This window comes from Caloenas nicobarica, chromosome 3, assembly GCF_036013445.1.
Source record: "Caloenas nicobarica isolate bCalNic1 chromosome 3, bCalNic1.hap1, whole genome shotgun sequence".
NCBI lineage: Eukaryota > Metazoa > Chordata > Aves > Columbiformes > Columbidae > Caloenas > Caloenas nicobarica.
The window spans coordinates 52,097,740-52,120,954 of NC_088247.1; the positions used below are offsets into that span (position 1 = coordinate 52,097,740).

The 23,215-nt window shown below is 37.0% G+C and overlaps 1 protein-coding gene across 1 annotated transcript in view; it reads left to right on the forward strand.

Moving 5' to 3' along the window:
* Positions 1-23,215, forward strand: part of RFX6 (regulatory factor X6) — a 35,873-nt gene that overhangs the window by 7,023 nt on the left and 5,635 nt on the right. The window contains exons 5-14 of the mRNA XM_065632297.1: positions 3,663-3,740; positions 6,812-6,839; positions 11,762-11,869; positions 14,226-14,303; positions 14,396-14,509; positions 16,449-16,498; positions 17,252-17,411; positions 18,809-18,953; positions 20,204-20,313; positions 22,331-22,448. Coding sequence (XP_065488369.1) covers positions 3,663-3,740; positions 6,812-6,839; positions 11,762-11,869; positions 14,226-14,303; positions 14,396-14,509; positions 16,449-16,498; positions 17,252-17,411; positions 18,809-18,953; positions 20,204-20,313; positions 22,331-22,448 — 989 coding nt within the window. The remainder of the gene's footprint in view (positions 1-3,662; positions 3,741-6,811; positions 6,840-11,761; positions 11,870-14,225; positions 14,304-14,395; positions 14,510-16,448; positions 16,499-17,251; positions 17,412-18,808; positions 18,954-20,203; positions 20,314-22,330; positions 22,449-23,215) is intronic.

The window sequence follows — 23,215 nt, forward strand, 5'->3', positions numbered from 1 at the left end:
AACCCATTTGTACAAAAGTGTTAATACTAAAACACTCATTTAAACATTTGGCCAAGAAGGTGCAACACATTGGACGCGATTTTGTTTACAAATTCATTCATGTTTCATCCCCATGCTAATCACTCCAGATTGCTGAACGTAGGGGAAGTTTTCTACATCCCTGCTGACTGGGAGAAGGCCCAGCACAATAAATACAACAAACTGCTCTTAAATTAGTATTTCATAATCAACAGTTGTCTGTGTAGCAGGTTCTGAATCTACCTTTTTCCACAGGTAGTGTTGAACATAATGTGGTCGCTGCTAGAATTCAGTTTTAATCTTCATGGTACATGAATTACCTGGAGCAGCTATTTGGGAAAATGTACTTACTGCTCAGACGATACAGAGAGAAGACTGAGCTCAAGTTACAATTTAATTTCTTTGTAGACTTTGATCAATGATGAATCTTAGCTTTTATCCATCATGTCTGAAAACTATTATCTTATTTATTAGGAGTGATTTAGTGGGTTAATAAAACTGATATGGCAGCTGGCCCTGTGATAACAAGTTATTGCAAGTCCCTGAACAGCTTAAGCCTATCATTTCCTTATCAGCTATCATTTGTGTCAGTGTATGCTAAAATCAGGGCTACTAGTTGCATAGGAACATATGTTACAACAAACCACTGAAATAAAAATAAGAAAGCAGTTTAGTTCATTTTTTAAAGATTTGTTAAGAAAATTAAGTTCCTTATGATGACTAGTTTCATTTTATTAATTATACAATAAAAGTATAACACAGTAAAATACATATATACTGTACATACACATAGAAATATGCATATGAAGAGACAGAAAGAGGGCACTTGAAGTTGTAGGTTGAATATGTTACCGGTGTGTCTGGGATGGATATACTACTCTTAACAGGGAGTCCAAAATCAGCTATTTAGCTAATGACTTTGACTTGTAAGAGAATAAAAACCTTTATTACTCTATGAGGTATTCTAGACAGAGCTTGAAGAGGATGGATCATAATTTTTTCAATTGCTTCTATGTCATGACTGGAAGGCTGTATTTTTTAGAACTAAAAAGTTAACTACACAGATCACTGGATGAAGTTAGAGTGATAACTGCTGTGCCTTTAATACACATTGAATAGGTACTGAAGATATCTGTTCTCCATATAGCAGGATGTGGCAATGGTGAATTCTGGCATCATGGGGCATTCCAGAGCAGGGACAAGTATTTTTGCCTACCACTGGAAATCTGAGATTCCAAATCATGCAATATTTTCCATTTCTAGCCCAAATATGTTAATATTGAACTAGATGTTGAATAATGGAGATATTGAATCCTGATTTTGCAAAGAAGTAATGCTTTTCCTTGGCCTCTGGCCCACTCCAACTTTAGCAGGAGAAATCCTATATTTGTGGTGAAAGTGTGAAGTTTTATTTTTAGAATGTAAAAAGTGGCATGTGATTGAAACTGGGAGATTTAGAGTGTTGGAATGAGATGTAGGTCACCACTTGCTAGCATGACCAATGGCAAATGTGCAGATAACATTGTTAAAGGGGCAGTCACAACTCTATTTTGTTTTTCATCCTGCTTAATGCACAACCTTTGAAATGTCAAGACTAAGTAAATGCTGTTATTTAAAATAATCCATACATGTATATTTTCAGTACCTCTTTTGTCACGTCTAAAATGACTTCATTTTCATGAAAGAAGAAAAAATGCCTTTAGCTTTTGTGTCAGAACTCTGTCAAATACTAAGAAGTTCCAGATCCACGTCTTTGGCCCAAGCCTCTTTTTTTAATACTCCTAAAACAAAAGTACTGGTTGAAAACCTTCAGGACTGTAATTCGCAATACAGGTGACACAGTACTGTATGTGAAATGGAGGACAACTGTCTGGTGCTATGGCATTTAATGAAAAGTCCCATTAGCATGCTAAACCACCTTGAGGTGTCACTTTGCTTTGATCAGCCAGCTCTGATGTTAATGGATAAAAAGGGAACTGTTAAGAGCAGATGGTCCTACGTGTGAGCTTCTGAGTATTAACAGGTATTAAAAATTTCCATTTCACCATATCACCATCCCTCAGAAATATACACTCAAAAGGCAAGAAAACTAACAGTAAAGAAATAGGTGAGAATCTTTTGCCTTCCAATGGGTCATCAGGTACTGCTGCGATCTAGTGATGTTGTATAGACTTATCATTTTCAAAGAGTAAAAGTGATGATGTTTAACAGCAACCACTTTCTGTCACAGTTCTTGGCTGTACAATCCTGAATACACACAAGAGTTTGTCCAGAAACAGAATGACTGTTTCAGCTGAGATTTTCAAAGGTATCTGGGCTAAACAAATATATCACCCCAATGAACATTTTCATAAGTGTTATTTGTATCTAATGCCTTTAGTCAGCTTTGTACATATAAAGCATTTGAGGGTACCCCATACAAGAACAAACAGTAAGTTTGTGATTTTTTTTTAATGAGCATCACCAAGAACAGCAGAGATGAGTTGAAAACTTTTGTTTATGTGTTCTACAAACTATTTTCTGGGGGCTTTGTGTCTTAAGAGAGCATTTCTTTAAGTTTTTTGAGTTTTAGTAAAGTGGATGCAATGTGAAGTGTTACCTCTGTGTTAGACTCCGTTTACATGCAATGTACTTGAACTGCAAGTGTTATTTTGCAGCAGTTCAGTTAAACCAGCTGCCGTGCTGTTTTCAAGATAACTTTAGTAAGAAAAAACAAACGATCCTGAGTATACTGTCCATAACATTCTTAGGCAAATTTGGTTTAACACAATCAGTTTTTAAATCTATTGAGTGGAATTTATAAGACAGGGCCTGTCACCTTTGATAGATGAACTCAAGCATACTTTGCTATAACTAGTAAAGAAATACCTGCCCCCAGCTTGCTCTCCTGCCCTTCCTCTGAAGGTCACTTCTTTTGTAGCAAAATCAGTGAAAGCAATAAGTATCTACTGCATAATCAGTTTTCTTAGCGCCAGCTCACCCTCTTCAGTGTCTTTGATTAAGGTGTTGGGCTCAGCACTGCAGAGGATAAGCAATAAACACATTTCCTTTTTTGAGCTCTCTTTGGGGGCAGTAATCTCCGGTAAAGTAACAAGGGAGACAAATGTGTATGAGAACTACTTAAGCAGCTAAGTAATTCAGCTGTTGGTCAGCCTACAACCTGAGAGAAGAACGAATGAATGAATGAATGAATGAATGACATGTCAGCATTTTTAGTCATAGAAAGCTGAACACTAATTTATAGGGTACACTGGCAAGTTGTTTTCAGCTGAATAGTGCTCTGTGGGACTGCCTAAATATAACAGTAGTAAATCTGATGAAATAAACCTAGTAGACCAAACCCAACACCCTTTCAACAAAACGAGTAAAATTAAAGAGAATGTATATTACGGAAAAGAGATGTAACATATTTCTAGGAGATTTGCTGTTCCAGCTACATTCTTGTAAGTGTTTTAAATTTAAATAAGACCATAGCCTTGAATTTTGGATCAAATCATGACAATACTGTTTTCTGTGTTCCATGTCAGTGAAAGGAATTGGTAGACACTGTTAAGAAAAGTTTTCAGGAAGCATTGAAAATCAATTTGACATTTTGCTTTGCTTGACATGTCAGTCATAAACATTCCTCTCTTTTTTCCCCACAGGTATCACTATTATGGAATTGGCATCAAAGAAAGCAGTGCATATTACCACTCCGTGTATTCTGGAAAAGGCTTAACCAGGTACAGTATCGTAACTTCTGAGACTTAGTCAGTGAAGGTCTAACTTTAAACTTCCTTTAGGGAAAGGTATTTGTAGGACACTAATTTTTGTTGATACCGGAACAGGTATTGCTGCATATGTCAATATCTGGCATTTATAGGTTTAAGTAGCAGTTTGCTCCCTAAAGACATGAATATTATTTTAAGAGGTTTATCTGGATCTTTTGCTAGTGTCTTCCAGAATGACCCTACCTAGAGCTGTATCAACTTATACCAGCAGAGTATTTGTTGAAGTTCACGTGAGGCAGCAAAACAGCATTTCCAGAACACTTGTCTCATTTTGTTTGCTCGTGTGTCACCCTTCAAGTTCTTTCCCCAGAACAGCTTCCCATTATGAAACCTCTGGGGAATGGTGTGAAGCTGGCACCTGTGGGCAGGAGGGAGGGGTCAGTGTAGATTAATATTTACAGGTCCTTTGACTGGTTAATATCAGTTTAAACCTAACCCAGGAAGCTCTAATTATATTTATTCAAGGGACAGCTAGCAGGATCAATACGTTACGATAGCTGCCTGTTGGTTTGCCGAAGATTAATAGTTCGTAAAACAAATGTCTCTGTTCACATATGGCTCGAATGTTGGCTTTCATTGTCTACGGCAGTATATCTGTGTAAGTGGGGACTCTGAGAAAGGAAAGGAATAAATGAGTTTATAATCACACATATAAAATTCAACTGCTGCCGGATTTAGGTTACATCCAAAGAGACTCTTTTCCAAACAATAGGACAAGTGTAAAAATGGAGGGCAATGTTGTCAATGATGCTTAAAAGGAGGGATCTCTCCACTGCAGGACTTCAGGTATAATAGACTGGAATATGTCATTTCCTTGTCCAGTGTTTGTCTAGAACTGCAGAGTTGTTGCTGCTACACAGCAAGATGAGGTTCTTTCATAATACACAATTATCTTGAACAAATTGCTCATTTAATTGACTAAAAGACAGTTATTTTCACTTAAGGGAATATAAACACTCTTAATCTCTGCTTTATGTCTGCCAGTGCCCTTTTACACATCCCCATGTAAAACTCTGTCCTTGCACGATCTAGCAGCAGTGAATGCAAAGAAAGTGGAGGTTTTGCAAAATTCCCCATGCCTGGATTTCCAGTGGTGTACGCTCATATAAAGACGGCATAGATACTCTCTAAGATTTTCAGCAGAACTCGCTAGGTTCACTAGATGCACTGGTTAGGAACCTTTTCTTTGTGTTAGGACTTCTGCTCTAATGTATGAGATATTGAATTTTCAGAGTCCAGCAGTCTAATTATCTCACTAGGTGAGTTAGAACACAAGCTCAAAAGCTTGTTTTGCATGGTCTGGGCCATTACTGTGGTTGGATTTGTCTGTGTGAAAAGAATGATGCAGTAGCCTTGGGTTAAGAACAAGCTTCTGGGTAAGGAGTCTGACAGCGTAGGCATTCAAAATGGAGAGTGAATTATATGGCTACTGCATATAATGATCCATCATAAAATCTGTCCTTTGCCTGATGTCTGTTCTGGTAGGTGAACAATAAAATGATTCCTGGATCAAGCCTGGGGCAGAAATAGGTAGGGAAAATATACAGGTTAGTAACATTGGATCATACCATGCCTATGCACAAATATATGCATATGGGCGCCTGTACCACAAAGCTTGCAGGTTAGATGGCAGCCTGTCAAACAGTTAAAAGGGGAAATGAGCCTCCATTTAACTGCCTAAAAATAGGCATCTACTGCCGTTTCAAACTTGGTTGGCACTTATGTATTAATATTTAGTCAACTGAGCTGAGTACAGCGGTCCTTAAATACAGGGTTGCAGATGCCTGAATCCTTGAATTCCACTGTAAATTTGAGCTCCCCATTCCTTTAAATATCAAGCCTTGCACTATGAAAGGAGCACATCTAAGACCAAAAACCATTAGTAGCTACAGCACTGCGTGAAGGGCAGTTTGGGGTAGCAATTAAGGTTCTGGATGAGCAATACTAGCTCGTGCTTTTGTTCAACATTTGGTGTACATTTTGCTACGCTTGTGGAAATCCACAGTCCATAACAAATACATCCAGCTATGAAGCTCATTAATTCCACATTGTAATCAACTGAGTGATGCTGTCTTTCATACTCGTCTATCAACAACCAAAGGGACTGTGTAGGTAACATATGTTGGATCATCATGTGATGGGAAATGTCAGGCACCCATGCCTGGCCTAGGCAGGAGGAATTCGAAAACCGCTTAGGTTCTGGTTTTCTTTCCTGCCAGCGGAGCATCTCAACAGCAGGAAATCACAATATTGCCACTAATAATTGTAAGACCTCATGTTGCCCAGAGTATCTTATCAGTTGGCAGCTAGCAGAGCAGGAAATAACAATAATCAAACAACATTTGTCATTATACTGATCCATTAGAATCCCTATCATTACGTATTTTCTAGTTCAGTAGTTAAAATGTAAAATATATGCTTTCTAATTTCTGCACTGAAGAGTTGCCCAATAGTCCAATGATTTCGTTGGGCATCTCAATTTGACTCGTCACTATACTGCAACACATTTTCAACAGTTAATGAATCTTTGATCTCAGAAATGCATTTCACCTGCATCAAATAATACTATGGTCAAAAAGAATGGAAAGTCGCCATGACTTCTTCATTTCCTGAGAAGTATGAATCTTAGGTATATTTTTTTCTACTCTGAATTTACTCAGCTGTATGAAAAACTTCATGTATTTCCCGGTAAAGAGCTTATGGACTTGCACCTATGCTGCCCTTTTGATATTTGTGAAGTTGCAAAGATCCAAAGAAAAAGCTGAAACCGGGTATATATTTTACTGTTTGGTCAATGATCTGAATCTTCATGTTTTAGAAGACATCAGTAGGTTTCCTGGTATGCTCAGGCACTTGCAAACCAATGGAAGAAGTTAAGAAAAAGCACAAATTTTATTATTTGAAGAAATGTGATCATTTTTCTAACTGGTCTATTTTATATATTTATTTTATATATGTATACATATACAAACTCTAAGAATGTTCTGCTTATAAAAAATAATCAAATATGTTTCTTCTCAAAGATTCTCTGGAAGCAAGTTAAAGAATGAGGTAAGTGCTATAGTCTTTCCTTTCGCTTCTGTTATAATCCAGATTTTATGTGACCTGTGGTTTTCTTCCCATTAATTTCTTTGAAAATTAGAACAATATATTTAATTAAAGATTAGACTACAAAACTTTTTTTTTTTTTTTTTCCCCACCCCCCATGAGGCTGAGTATTTGCTCATTTAATTATTCAAAGGAAAATAAGACTGGAAGGCACTTTCTGGAGCTCTTGTTCCAATCCAACTCCCTATAACCACAGAGGTTCATAATAGACTTTCTTAAGGAAAGGATCAAGCTCTAGCTTAATTTTTCACATCAATTACTTTTGCAGGAGGGCTCATTTGCAATCTTATTTGTCTGATGGGAAGCCAATTTTTTTTTTTTTTTAATGAACTGAATTTTATACCTTCTGGTCAAGATTGTCTTTCGCTATTCTTTACTCTTTATGACAATTTCCTGTGATATGTCTTCTTGCTGCTTTTGCTTGCTAGATGGAACAAACAGCAGCTTTTAGTCACCTTGGATCAGCCTTTCAGCCTTTCATTGTGCTTGTTTGTATTTTAATATCTTTATAGAAAAAAAAACCCACATAAAGTCTCATAAATGGCATGTGTCAAATTTCTATCAGAAATTATGAACCCTAGAACTGTGGGGGGTTTTGTTGTTTGTTTTTGTTGTTGTTGGTGGTGGTGGTTGGTTGGTTTTTTTCCCCCACAAGTTGCCTACCTTTTCACCTCTATATGCTGTGGTATAGTCACTGTCATTCTTGTCGCATTTATAGTAGAAAATTATGGATTATGGCACATTAAGGTTAAGGATTGTTCACTGCATTGTTCTATGACACTGAGATCAACTGGCATGGAATAGCCTGCATCCATATTATTAAGCTCCTGAACCTACAAACCAGCATAGGCACATCTCAGCCACATTGCCATGGAGAAAAGTCCCTTGCATGCAGTAACTGTTGAAGGATGACTACGAATTGTTTGGGAGACTGCAAACTGGCATGGGCCAAAAGAATACCAGGGGCCATTCAGAATAATACTGTTCCAGTATTGCCTGGGAACGTTTCTTGACACCATCTAATTTACCAGACTAAATATAATGCCTGTGATCAACTGATACACAGCAAGTCTTTCTCCTTTTTCATTTCCTGATAAGCAACTCCTAACTGACAGCAGAAATTCCTATTGGTCCCTGAGAGTGTAGCTTTGCTCTATTGATTTTCATCCACTTTATTGCCATTATCTCAAAGCCATCCAGATCTTTCTGCATGACCTCTTGGTTTTCCTCTTTATCGATGATTTCATTAGCTCATGTCAGCCAATTTAAACTATGAAACGTTCAGTGAGATCAGTTCCGAGTCTAATCTCTGAGAATCTTCAATCCCTTTTCAAGCCAGTAGTTTCCCTGTCAACACATTTCATCTAGAGTCAGTTTCTTAAACATTTTACTTTCTTGTACCAATCCCCATTCTCACCAGCATAACTAATCATTTCCCATGGTGACACCATGGCAAGTATTTTAGTGAGGTTCAGACAGATTAGATCTGCTGCATTTTTCCTGTTCAGATAATCAGCTATCTTACCAAGAAAAAAATAGTGCTATGCTGTGGGATATCCCCAATATATTCAAGGATTCATGAACACCACTACAGCATTCATTCTTTCCGAGCTTTGAGATGGAAAATTTCTGTTTCCTTTCACATAAATGAATGCACATTTACTTCCAATTCTGATGTGGCATTGCCACTCTGTTTGGGAATTGGCAGTCCCATAAACCTGTCTTGTTTCTGCAACAAAGTTCAGCACCTTGGTCCTCCCAGAAAAAGAATCACAGAGAAGTCGGTGGAAATAAGCAAGAAAGGGCACTTCAGTATGCGTTTTTGACTGGCTAGCTCTGTGTTGTCTGAAAGTATTCAGGCAGGCCTTAAAAGATAAAAAAAAAAAAACAGCTTTCATGCTCAAACCTGACTTATGACAATCTCAGCATACTGAAAATTTGGCAACATACTTTCCATTAAAGTGAACAGGTGATATATCCTTATTCATTTGCTTGAAAGTACATGCAATCAGGTATTCCAGAAAGATTTACAATGACTGCATAAGGTGTAACTCTCAGTAGGAACATAAAGACATTGAAAAGATGTTAAAGCACTGATTGCCTAAATATACTGAGTAAATGGCATTTGAATGAACACTTATTGAGTGCCAGGGACACTGTTTACTTCTGGTATGTTTTATCACATTTTCTAGTATTCTCTCTGTAGGGGGAGATATCAGCAAATTCTTTTATCTTAACCAGTTAGTGCACCATTAGAGTCTGCATGGTTAATTAGGCAGATAATATTACTGTCATTATCTTAATGTTAAATGGCCATTAGAAACAGATGGCATTAAATTGAAAGGGCAAGTGGCAGTGGTTTAAAATATTAAGTCTAGAACTGAGGCACAGTCATATAAGTCCATTAGCAAGGTAAAGAACATTGCAGATTATCTTCTCTGAAATCTCTCACCACCACCACTGCCGTCTTTTAAATGAACAAGTCTCTTTTAATCAGAGCTTTTAATGTATTTCATGGGTAATTGCATAATGAAATCATTGAGACTGCTCCTGCTATTAAAAAAACCCCTCTGAATACTGATAGACAATTATAAAGCTGCAAAAGTATTGACATGAAGTACTAATGTTTCTAGATTTCTACAATTTATTTGATTTAGAGCTTTGTATGTATTTGAATAATAGATAGCACAGGCTATGTCCGTTTACATAATGTATGTTTTAATGCCTTCTTGTCTGTTTTGGAAGACATATCACCCTATAAAAATGGGGATATATATATTGTGAATAAGTCAGTTACAGTTATAGTTTTCTGAATTCAGTATTTGAGAAAATTTCACTTGAAACTGGCTGCTGAAAGGTGAGTCAACATGTATAGGAAAATACTCCATTTTGCACATTTTTACACTATAAGTTACGCTGTATACCTACTGTTCCCAGTTCACTGAAATCTGACTGTATGCAAAGGGGTAAGGCAAGGCGACTTCAAGTACCGTTCAAACACATAGTGCATGATCATAAATTCCATCCATTAGTACAAAGGAAATCTGCACAGAAGTAATGGATTTACCACAGGAATATGTAGAAGACTTGCTCAAGGCTCTGTACACAACTTTTATCTAAGGACTGGGTGGGATAAAATGAAACAAAGAGTTTCAGCCAAATAGTCTTCTCTAGGTTTGACTGCAATCCTATGAGAATAAGTACGATTCAGTCAGTAAGGACAGGATCATAATAAATATATAATTGCTTCTCTTGAGGATGAGGATTTAATCTTAATTGTATCATTTGAGAGCTTAATAAGCATAATGTTGCGTGCATTATAAATGTAAGAATAGTAACACTATATCACTATAGAATGTTACTGTTCAACTTTAATAAGAAGTAAGCTGAATCAGATTTTGTGAAAGTATTATGTTAGTAGTCTATGCAATGGTTGGTTTACCATATATTGCTCATGATCAGTGTCCACACATATGAGGCTGCTTGTTTCATCCTTCAATCCCATCTCTCTAAAGGCTAGCATTTAATAATTAGTCAAGATCTTTTCTCAGTCTGTAACTAGTACAAGATGTATCTATGATATTTCAGATGTCACAAGCTAAAGAGGCTTAAGAACTCTAAGAACTGCAAGGAACTCTCAGATCAGCAGAATTTGGTATAATTCAGGAGAAATTTGTCTTGTCTCCACGCTGGCATTAACTGTGTCTCAACAAAGTAACCAGAGAACACTAAATGGCTGGGAATGTCATTCTTATTGAGATATAAAATCATAATCATATTAACAGATGCCTTTTTTATTTCCCTTTTTCATTGCTAAAGAGTTAGCAAAAGAAAAATAATTTATTCCCTTCTTGTAAGTTCCTTCGAAACTGCACTTCCTCTTTCCAGGCTTAGTCTGTGATCCCAGACTGGAACATTGGGACTGAGCTTCTGTACAGGATTTTCTATATTGTGTAGACTTGTGGCTGTATGTGCCCAGCATAGTTTTATTCTTCCCTTATGGACTAAAGAAAAATGTTTCAAAAAATCCACAGAACCAAGTCTAGTCTCTCTGAGGCAAATGGCCAAACTCATCCATCTCAGCAGAGCAGGAGAAAGGCAGCTAAAATTGGTGGTGTGCCCCAAGAGGGCATGTAGCTCAGCATCCTTCCTTTTTCCTACGAAGTCTTGGTACATATGATTATGTGTATATCTGTTTTAATACAGTAGGACACAGGACTGGAAGGTATTTTCTGAGCCTTTATGTCAAATCTGCCAAAACACAGAGAGCTATATAAAAAATACATGACTCAAAACTGTCCATAGATGCCACATACCATGACATCCATAATGATATAAAATATTATCAAGCTTTATGACAAACTAAACCAGTGACTACCATAGTAAAACAGCAGAAATCCCTATTGCCGTGCTATCAGAGCAGGAACAGAGCAAGGGAAAACAATACTATCACCAGCACCCTAGATCCTTGCACTTGTAAGAGACATTAAATAAAACTTAGGGTGTCCCTGAGGATGTAACAATCCGTACCATAGAGGAGAGCAACAGACTGTATTCTACTTTAGTTTTTAATATAGATTAAATTCCAACCTTGTAGAATTCCATGAAGTAATATGACTCAAAGGCTGCATGATTCTGAAAACTGTATGTGGTGGAGTTTAGATCTAGACACATATTTAATTATCTTCCTACGCTGGAATCCAGATTTGGATAAGCATCAATATTTTGGAAGGATTCTATGAATGTAACTATTTTGGAAGACTGAGAGACTCATGAGATAATATACAAGTTTAACATGAATTGTTGGTTTCAGTTGAATCTATATTAGCTATTTAAATGTTTCTGTTTTTCCCCTTCCATTTCAGGGTGGTTTCACTCGTAAATATTCTCTGAGTTCCAAAACTGGAACTCTCCTCCCAGAATTTCCAAGTGCTCAACATCTTTTGCTTCAAGGGTGCATTTCTAAAGACAAGGTAAAATGTGAGCTACTTCTCTTCTGACTTACAGATCAAAAATTGCCACAGAAAGTTTCTTCATATCTTGGTCTTTGAGGTATTGACATGAAAGAGCCAGAAATGTCCATAATCAAACAGAGGTGACTGATTTATAGAGGGGGCAAACCTTTACTAACACCGATTAACTGGCTTTCCACTGGAAAGGTGGTTGAATTATTTACCTATTAACTGACCTAGTATTTTACAAACTGATGGTATGTAAGACGAGGAGAGCAAAACAAATAACTGGGACGTGTATTCATTCCAAATGCCTTTGGATTTAAAGTAAATTTTGTTCTGATTAGATCAGAGCAGATAATTCACAACAAATAATTAGATGAACTTTACTCTCTTTCATTAATTGTTTGAAAAGAGACTGAAAATCTGAGCATATGAGTTTGCTGGCCCAAGTATTGCTGGCATATGTTTTATGTCTTTGACTACTTGCTTCTGTCTTACATCTGTGTCATTTCTGGTCACATTATGGACTGCTACATCCCTACTGTGCTAAAAACCTTCTGGTGTACGGTGTGAACTCCCCAGTTTAGTCTCCAGTATGGGTCATGATGCTGGCTGTCTTGAGATATGTTGCTTTAAATCTCTCTATTTTAAGAGCTCTTCCTCTTAAGTTTGTTCTGTGAAAGTAGTGAAGCCTGGGATTCCAGCTGTGAGGTGCTAAACAAAAGGAGCCATCTGTAGTACAGATATCTTAGCTGGAAATCTTACAGTTCCTAAAGAAAGCCCAAGAATCAGTGTGCTCAGCAGTGTGCATCACCTACTGCTATAATCTCCATCAGTGAATTGACATCTCCCATACATACAACATTCTCATAACATTTAAATCTGAAGATCTTTTGAGATTCCTGGCAGAGCCAACACAGCAGTGTAAGCGAAAGTGAATTTTACCATTTCAACAATGAAGAAAAAGATGCAACGGATTTTCTCTTCAATCTTGGGTCAGCAGCATGTAATTGCTCTGATGTTGGGACCAGATAATGAGAGGCCCCAGCAGGGCTTTGTAGGTAACTCTGTCTGGGGACAGACTCATAGACTCATGAGAAGACTGTGGGAAGAGAGATTAATTTCTGTGAATGTCCCTGTCTCTCTTTCCTTGCTGTTCTTTTCTCCTTTTTTTTTTTTTAATTTTTTTTAAAAAATTTCCTGTTTTCTCTTCTGTCTTTCCCCTCCTTCAGCTTACCTGATCAAGGGTTATTGAACCTAAGGTATTTAGCTACTCTGATGAAGAAAGCCCATATATGAAGTTTGACTCCTGCATTAAACTCCCAAGAAATTGCACGCAACTGAAATCTCTGGAGAGTCCATAAATGAAGCAGTCTGCACTAAAATAGATGGATAATTTCTGCATTTTATGTTTCTGAAGAAAATTTACCCAAACTTTAAACTTCCATCAGCCCTTTCAAAAAAAAAATCTTTAAAATGTTCTTGAATCTTACCATTTGCCATTGTTTTTCCAAGATACGTAGTTACAGAAGCAGCTCTGAAAGTCAGCACGGTCCATTTTCGAATAAATCTGTATAGTAAACCTGTTGAAATAAGGCAGTACTAGGTTCATTTAAAAGGTGATATTGGTTTGCTGGTGAAGTTCACAAGCTGTAACAAACTTTCTGTGATTCTGGACTGTGAGAATGGTTTTTCTAGCACTTTTCAGTCCTTGAAATACATTAAATTTACATGAAATACATTAAATTTAAATACATTAAAATTCTTGTTTTATCATTTCCGACAACTTAAAAAAATAGTACATTTTTTACAAAGTCTTCTAATACCTCAGCACTGTCATTAAAATAAGGGAATACTCCACTCAGATAAATCAGCCTGATGAGATGAAAGGGAGCTCTGCTTTTTAAAGTTCAGTTTGTGTAAGGCAGTGATTAAACTTTGACCAAATGACTGGCAGCTATTTTCTCATTTGTCCAACTAGATGATGTTTCAGAACACTCATAGACGCCTATAGTAGCCTAATGATTAACTTGCACTACTCTTTGGGATTAATCTTAGCTTTGGAAAGGTGAATTTACCATCTGCCTGGCTAACCTAGTTGTTGCCTTGCTTTGATATCCACATTTTCACATTGTATACAGATTCAGATGCTACATTTCCGACAACAACATTGCAACTTAAAGGTATTGCTAAAAAGTAGAGATGAGTGACCTTCTCATTACTGCTGGCTATACAGACTGCCTGTTTGTAAATATGCATTGTAATGTAGTTTATATTCTACATTTAAATACTAGCTACAGAAAGCAGAAACCTAGATAACTTTAGCAGTAGAGAGCTAAGAAACTATGTTTAATCTTTCTTTCTTCCAAAATAGGTAGATACTCTTATCATGATGTACAAAACACACTGTCAGTGTGTCCTTGACAATGCAATTAATGGGAACTTTGAAGAGGTAGGTTGTTTGAACACACATTCCTGGTGTATATGCACAGGGAGCCAAGAAAGCATTATTTATGGCCATTAATTTGGTTCCTACTCCTTCAGATTCAGCATTTCTTGTTACATTTCTGGCAAGGAATGCCTGACCATCTTCTTCCCCTGCTTGAAAATCCCATCATCGTTGACATCTTCTGTGTTTGTGACTCAATCCTGTATAAGGTGAGTTAAACATTTAGCTACATGGATAATCTCAACCATGTTACAGCTTTTGCGTGTGTAAAAACAGCATTGAAGTTAGAATAATAGGATGCTACAACTGCTTTCTGCCTCTTACCTGTGTCAAGCAGCAAGGATTCCTTGGAAATCGAGAACATAAAACTGACACATGTAAGAGCTGAATTCCACTCACAGCTCCGCTGCACACTTGATGTGTGACTACACACACACACACTCATGGTGAAATCCTGACCTGCTTGCTTGAATATAGCTAAAAGAAATACTTCTGTGCCTCACTGACAAGGCTGGCTAAATTAAGCCTGGATGAAAACTGAGGCCTTGCTTTTACTTAAGAGATTATTTCAATGTCTACCAGCAAAGAAAGTCTGTGGCAGTGCAGTGAGGTGATTCAACATGTGAATCTGCTACTCAGAGGTTATGTCAGGCCGTGGTTTCATGTTGCAGAGTTGGAACAATACTGGATTAAGATATTCCTGCCTCTTCTGCCTGCTGCACCTCATTTCTGTCTCAATGCTGCTAGATGTACCAGCAAAACTGCTGCACTCTATACTGGTTTGGGTTTAAAAAAAAAATTGGTTTTGTGCCATATCAATTCTTTGATCTAGTTCACAGCATGATCACAGAATAGTTGAAATTAGGCGAAAATAAGGAGTATTACAGGATTGAGCAATAGAGCACAGGGGAAAAAAAATAAAGAAAGTAGCGCCAATAAAGTTTCCTGAGTTTTTAATTTGGAAAATCAGATCTGATCATTAATTAACAGCTACAAAGTGTTTAAGTTCCTCTGATAGGACATGCCATATAAATCGGAAAGTTTTGTCATCCTCTCTCTAACACATTTCACAACCATGTATCAATGGGAAGAAATAACTATTGGCATTAACAGTAAACACCAAGCAGTTGAAGCAAGAGACTCGGGACTGTTTAGTACTGAGTGCCTTATTGTCATCTATTTATCATTCTTTACTGTACAAAAATACAGGGAAATATCCAGAAAATAGGAAAATATGCATTTCTTGGAAGCATATCAAACTGTAAAGTAAGAAGACATGTTTTAGTTAGCAGAGCGAAGCAAAGGTGATCAGCATTAAAGATGATAATTACTACCCTGGAGATGAACCATTAAGCCTCATTTACTTGTAGACATTATATTGTACCTTGAATTTACGCGTTTTTTCCTGCTCCAAATGTGCTGTCCCAATAGATCCAATATTAACTTTATTTGTAATAAATATTTAATGTGACAGAAGAAGAAATACTACAGGAGCACTAAATTAGAAATTGAAAAAGGTAGAATTTCTCAAAAGTTCATTTTATTGTGTTTTTATCAAACCATTTACCTTAGTAGTGGAAACAGATTTTTGGGACATAGGCTAACATCTTTACTCTCCACAATAATATTCCCCAGAAGGCATGTCAGAGGGCACAACTTTTTGACAAAACAGTTCCACACCACACGCAGCTATGGGGGATTTGTCCCAAGCTATGAACACCTTCAGTGCCACATGCAGAGTGGCAGAAAGAAGAGTCAAGGGGCTAATAGCACTTGAAGGCTCGGGAGATGCTGGAGTATATGCTTTGCTGAGACTCACAGAAATGCTGGAAAAGACAAAGTGTTTACGCATCTCACTTCTGCTGATTTCCCTACTATAAGACACGAGTGATAGCACTTTCTTGTTTTACTGGCACTCTGGCATACATTAGGAGTGGGAGCTATCTAGATATATAAATATCTCATGTGTTCCTATCTAATAGTGATGGAAGAAAAGTAGGTATATAAATATCTGGACAAGAGGTTGAATGGCTTAATTCTGTATAAATTTCCTGTCCTTATTACTCTGCAATCTAAGTAGACAAGACAGACATGAATGAATAAATGGCCAATGGGAGCTTGATATAATTTTATATTGCCTTTTTGAAGGTCCTTACAGATGTACTCATCCCTGCAACAATGCAAGAAATGCCAGAAAGGTAGGTATTTGACACTTAATAATAATGCTACGTTCTGTTTGTTAGGCGTATGCCAGGTAACTAGCAGAAATTCTGCATCTCAGTTTTAGGACAGCAGACTACGTATGGCAAAATACTGTCAGCCTCGAGCACAGCTGTAGAACTGCCTTAAAATAATACACAGTACTTTAATGTCCAATTTTACTGGCTTGTTGGATATTTTGAAATAGGTTTATTCTGCACTAAAGCCCTAGAAGATCAAAAAAGAAACTAATGTCCTTCTGTTGTTTGAGGAAAAATAATTGTTACCTTTTTTTAATAGTACTTTTCAAGTTTGTATTCTATGTATGACCATAACAACCAAACATTTTCTCAACAAGACATTAATAAGAGGATAATTACTGCTGAATCTTCTCATCTTTCTTTCCCATGAAGGGCATCTTATTTGGGGTTTTATGCCTGACTAAGGCCTGTAGCTTCAGATATCTCTAATGGTTTACAGATTTCTTATGGTTTATTCTTAAAGCTAGCATTTTTCAACCTATTTCAATTCGCAGATGGCTTACAATTTTTTCTCAGAGGAGGTACAGATCAATATATAGTCAATTTTCACCTTTTGATGATTGGTGATTTCCTGTTTCCATTTGGTGACATCTGAGAAGTAATGCATGATATGTCCATGAGTCTGTTTATCATAGATTGAAACCAAACTATTTAAACTAGTGCAAGGCAATTTTTATTGATCTTTCTCTAAAACACTATTTTTTCCTATAGTTTACTGGCAGATATAAGAAATTTTGCAAAAAACTGGGAACAGTGGGTTGTTTCCTCTTTGGAAAATCTACCAGAAAACCTGACGGATAAGAAACTACCTATTGCACGAAGATTTGTTTCCTCCTTAAAACGACAGACATCATTCCTACACCTAGCACAGGTAAACACAATAAGACTATACATGAAAAAAAATTGTCAATTACTTTCAGTACACCTTGCTGGCTACTGAGATATAATGCATTATTTTTTCAAGGTTCAACTTCAACCATGGAAGACTTACATCTTGTAGTTTTAACCATGCAAGAAGGAAGCGGCCATAAATAGATCTGATCAAAACTTCAAACTTCAGTAGTAGGAAAGAGAGAAAACACTGTGGTTATAATGAACTACTATCATGACAATCAAAATATGAAGTGGAATATATGGGTATTTGTTCCAAATCAGAAAATATAAGATAATCCTTCCTGCTTAGCAAAGGTTCACTGTCTTGTCCATGATGTCCTTTAGTGAGCTTATTTCTTTTTGAGTTTTGACTGAAAGGAGAATATATGACTGACAGGTAGCTGAGGACTCCCAGGCTGTGTTGGCAGGATGCAGGTGTCTGCAATCAAGAGGCATCTCCATGTGATGGTTTGGTAGATTTCACAAAAGTATACAATGCCTTTTGGGGCAGCTTGGGTTCTGAGGTGGTAGTCCTCATGAATAACTGTAGATGCACCATATATTCATCTTGACTTGGTTTTCTCTTTCACAAATATTGAAACAGAAGTATCATGTGGGTGACATCATGAAGATAATCTGATAGGAAGGCACATTAGAAGAGTATTAGAAGTCTAATGAAAGGGAAACATTGTCCCATCTGATCTGTGAGAAAGCCAGTCATGATAAGAAAATTAAATAGAATATGATTCTTCTTTGAGGAGTTATTCAGGTGATCCCCAAGTGTGGGTCTGTGTTAGTTTTGGCTGGGATAGGGTTAATTTTCTTCATAGCAGCTAGTATTGGACTGTGCTTTAATCTGTGCTGGGAACAGTGCTGATAACACAGGGATGTTTTAGTTACTGCTGAGCAGGGCTTACACAGAGTCAAGGCTTCTCACACCGCCCCACCAGCGAGTAGGCTGGAGATGCACAAAAAGAGGGGACACAGCTGTGACAGCTGGCCTCAACTGACTAAAGGGATATTCCATATCAATAACATGATGGTCAGCAATCAAACTAGCCGTGAGGTTGGCAGGGGTATGCAGCTTGGGAACTGGCTGGGCATCAGTCAGTTGGTCATGAGCAATCATCTGCATTTGCATCACTTGTCGTTCTTGGGTTGTATTTTTCTCTCTGTTATTTTCTTTCCCCTTTTCATTACAATTTGCTTTTCTTTATTATTAACTGTTTTTATTTCAACCCATGAGTTTTCTTACTTTTACCCTTCCAGTTTTCTCCTCCATGCCACTGGGGTGGGGGCTGGTGGGGAGTGAGTGAGGAACTGTGTGGTGCTTTAGTTGCCAGCTGGGCTTAAACTACAGCAGTGTCTCAGCATTTACTTTCCCTTCTCTTACAGATTGCTCGACCAGCCCTTTTTGATCAGCATGTGGTGAATTCCATGGTGTCAGATATTGAAAAAGTTGATCTGAATAGTATTGGCTCTCAAGCACTCCTTGCAGTCTCAGGGAGCACAGACTCTGATGGCGAGGTCTACAGTGAATGTAAGTCCATGGTGATATATTTGTATCATTAAAAGTAATTCACTCTTTCAATCCATGATACACTAGTCTACTTGGAGTTGGGCTGGGAAAAGGCACATGTAGACACTGCATTTGCTAATCTAGCTTGGTGTTAACTTCAGTTGCTTTAAGAAAACCAATTGGTTGCCCTAGCGTGTCCTACAAGAACAGAAGCTTGCCCTGGGAAGTCATCCCAACCAGATGACTTTAAATGGTCGCTGCAAAAATAATTACATGTCAGTTGCTAAGTGTAATAAAATATCTTCTGAAGTTTTGTCCTAATCATACGGTGATCAATTCCTGAAAGATGTCTCAATATTTGGATATTTGAGCTAGTTTACTTTTGTTTGTTTGTTTGTTTCTATAAATAGAATATTTTTCCTGAAAGTGCATCTTTTAAAAAAATACATAATTTTCTATAAAATGTAACAGCTATTTTCATACACAGAATAGAATGAAGTACAAATATTGAGGATTTTAATTCTCATATACATACCTGTTGCTGAAAAAAGATGTAGGCATTTTCTCTGCTAAAAAAGATAACTTTTGTCATAGGAATCATGTTGATTAGAGTTTGAAGAGCTGAAAGGAGAGCAATAGCAATGTGTTGTCTTCTAAATATTGTTAATTTGATCATCAAAGTTTGTTCTCTTTAACGGTTCACAATCCTGTTCATTTTTTCATTTGAATTGTCCATTTCCTACTTTCTCTGTAATAATTTCCATTTTTGTTCTTTGTCTTCTTTCATACCGGTTAAAAAAAAAAAAAAAAAAAAGGATAAAAGAAATAACTGGTCATTTAGGCCCTTTTTTGGAATTGGGAATTGGGAAAATTAGCTTTACATTAGATTGTGAAAAACATGTAAAATATAAGGGAAACCCGAGACAGTATACAAGTCTGTCACATTACGGATAAAGCTTTACTACTAAACTTAGAAAGGTTTTCCAGGCTGAATCTTAAAATGAATGGAAAATATAACTTTTTTTTTCCTTTTATTTTCTTGTAAAATTCCATTGTCTTACAACATGTTGCGTTGTAATACTTAAGTAATTAAAATATATGTGTGTGATAGATGTGTGTCTGCTTGCTTTGCTGTGGAGTTGCTCATTTCTTTGCTGCTCTAATTCTTTCCTTTTTCTTTCCATGCTACAATATGTCATATGGCTGGTGAGTGGTTTTTTTCTCACTTTGAGAAAAGCATGCAATGATATGTTCTCCTTTTTACATGGTAGATGACTCTATTACAGTGTTCCAAGAACTGAAGGACCTTCTAAAGAAGAATGCCACTGTGGAATCTTTTATTGAATGGTTGGATACTGTGGTTGAGCAAAGGGTCATCAAGGTACCTTTCAAATGTTCTGCCTGACTCAAGACCAAATCCTACTTCCCTTACTCCTTACACAATCCCTTACTTATATAGTCCTGTTGTTTTCCCACATGAGATTCTCATTTCTGCTCCCATCTCCTTATTGGAACAGGGGAGTTCATTTGGTGTGAAGGGTTCCAGTGCCACTAGTTCTAATTAATCGTGTTGACTGCTGTTGAACAGTCTCATGTGTGTGACAAACTAAGAAGTATCGTAACTAAAACATTAAAGTCAGGACTGTCATAAGCATAAAAGAAGCCCATCCATCTTATCTGTGCATGTAGAATCACAGGGGTATTGCCCAGTGATTAAGGAGAACAAAAGTTGTTCCTTAGAGAATCAATTCTTTCTTTCATGGTATTCAGAAGCTACTGTATGTGGTATAAGTTAATGAAGCAGATGGATTCAGAATTAGCTAACCTGTGGAAGGATTTCTACAAACCAGGATAGAAGATACACTTTCGTAGTTTTCTAAGGTGCTTAACTTGGTAATTGATGGTTTTGATGGGATTTTTTTTTTCCTTTGATCTACCAGATGTTTTATAATTATGAGTATTTTATAGGCATGTAGTTATACAGCAACAATTACACTGAAGTTCAGAACAAAATAATTGAGTTCTGAGTTATAACTCGAGATATTTACCCAATTTGTGGCTCTAATGAATGTAAACTAGCAGAATAAAATGTTAACCTGTTACTTGCTAGTAGCTAAGCGCTGGTCCTCTCATCAGGTCACATTGTATCTGGAAATGCATTATCTTATCCATCGTTTTAGGGGGCATCCTGAAATGAATGGATGCAAGAGGAGGAGACAGTGCAGTTAGCCTTGAGTGGCTTGCAGAAGAGTGACTGCCACTTACAGAATCACCATGGGCATGTCATTTTTCCTTTATTCATCTGTTTTCCCAAACATCAATAGACAGTGATAATTTATTTTTAAACCACTCTGAGTTTCCTAACATTTGCTGTCATGTGTGAGCAGCACAGTGAGGAGCTTTGGATGATTCAAGGCAGCAAAGCCAAAGCAAGTCCTCATACATGTTTACCTAAGCAGAAAACTCTGTCTGAAGCTGAGCAGTTACAACTTTAGAACTGAATTATTATGGTGTAAAATTGATTCCACAATTTCAGAAGACAATTCCTGATAAACAAGCCAGGCAGAAAAAGTGAAGCATTCTCTCATTCAGCATCTACTATGCAATATTGTATTATTAAAGTTAACAGGTATGGTTTCTAGCATTTTCCTGTAATTAGGGGTAAGAAATACCTACAAGTCCTGATGTGTGGCTAGGTCAAATAAGCAGAAGCTAATAATTTACAGCACCTGTAATCCTTCCATTGCTGCCTGCCTTCTGTTCATGCTTAAAGTGTGGTTACTGTCAGACTTGCACAACAGCTTCCCTCAGCTTGCTGTTTGAGAAAGCAACAAGGCATACGTTACCACATGAGCAAATCACTGCCAGAGCAAAGTGACGATATGAAATGAGCAGCATTAAAAGCATCAATGTTACAATAGTAAGCATACCATTTTGTAAGAGAAAGTCTGGCCGGTATTATATTGATTGCATTAAAGTACGAAGAGCAATTTCTATTCCCCGTTTATCTGGAATAACATAGTGCCAGAGGGTGATCGGTGTTTTGTTTTGTTTTTCTTCCTTGTACACTTGTATATTTACAGAATAATTCAGCACCTTTAATACTAGAATGTGAGATATTTGATATACCATTAGGGCACAGCAGACCCCAAGCAGTAAGCAATTTGATTTCTCTAACATTGTCAGAGCTCTACTCTGAAAAGAGTGAATGCTGCTCTTCTTTATCACTCTGGGACACACATTATGAAGACAGTTTGAATCAGGCAGCTTGATGCACCCTGCCACATCAGCCTGAGTCAAGGTCTCCTTGAACTCTCAAGCGTATTCAGCTCTCCTTTTTCTCCTGTCTGCAGAAAGCAAGTTAACATACTTAACAGTATTTTACTATTCTCTTTCAGGCAAGCAAGCAAAATGGGAGGTCATTAAAGAAGAGAGCCCAAGACTTCCTTCTCAAATGGAGTTTTTTTGGTGCTCGAGTGATGCATAACCTAACTCTAAACAACGCGTCAAGTTTTGGTACCTGGTCTTTGTAAAAACACGTATATTTTGTACATATGTGTTAGCACTTATCAGCTTTCCACCATTTCCTCAAAAGAGGAACCTATCTTGGTCTAAAGATTCTTTGATCAAAGCCACAAATGCTGTGTAACTTATTTTTCTAACTATTATTTCACAGTAAATGCTAGCAATATTTCGTTGGTGACTTGTGTTGTATGTTCATTTTTCAAAGGTATTTTTCATTTGAATTGCTGTTCGGCACTCCTTTACCATTTAAGAGTTAGAAGCTCTGTTTGTTTTGATATGACAATGAAAGCACAACTGCATATCTCAGTATTGGAGACAGAAGATTTAAATTATTAGTTTTACATGTGGGTCAGTTTGGTAAAAAATTACTGATCTATAGAAGTTCTTGTGCATGGCATGATTTCATAAAAGCAAAAGGAATTTGTCAGATCACCACTAACTTAATTCTGGGATCAGCAAACAGTTAATTGAACAGTGTTTGTGGCTTTTAAAAATTAAGGTTCACATGCCCATCTTCAGAAATGCTTACATTTTTGAGGACTCTCAGAAAGAACCTTTTTTAAAATAGAAGATGGTAGGACGAATGAAACTCATTTTAAATCTAGTATATAATTTTCTAAGTTTAATTGTAGATACATTGTTATCTAAAATTCAGAGGGTGTTTGAAACAGCTGTAAGGAGACACACATTTTAAATGTGATATATTCTTGAAAAAAGGTCAAAGACTTCACCAGTTATTGTCTGGTTATTTAGCACAA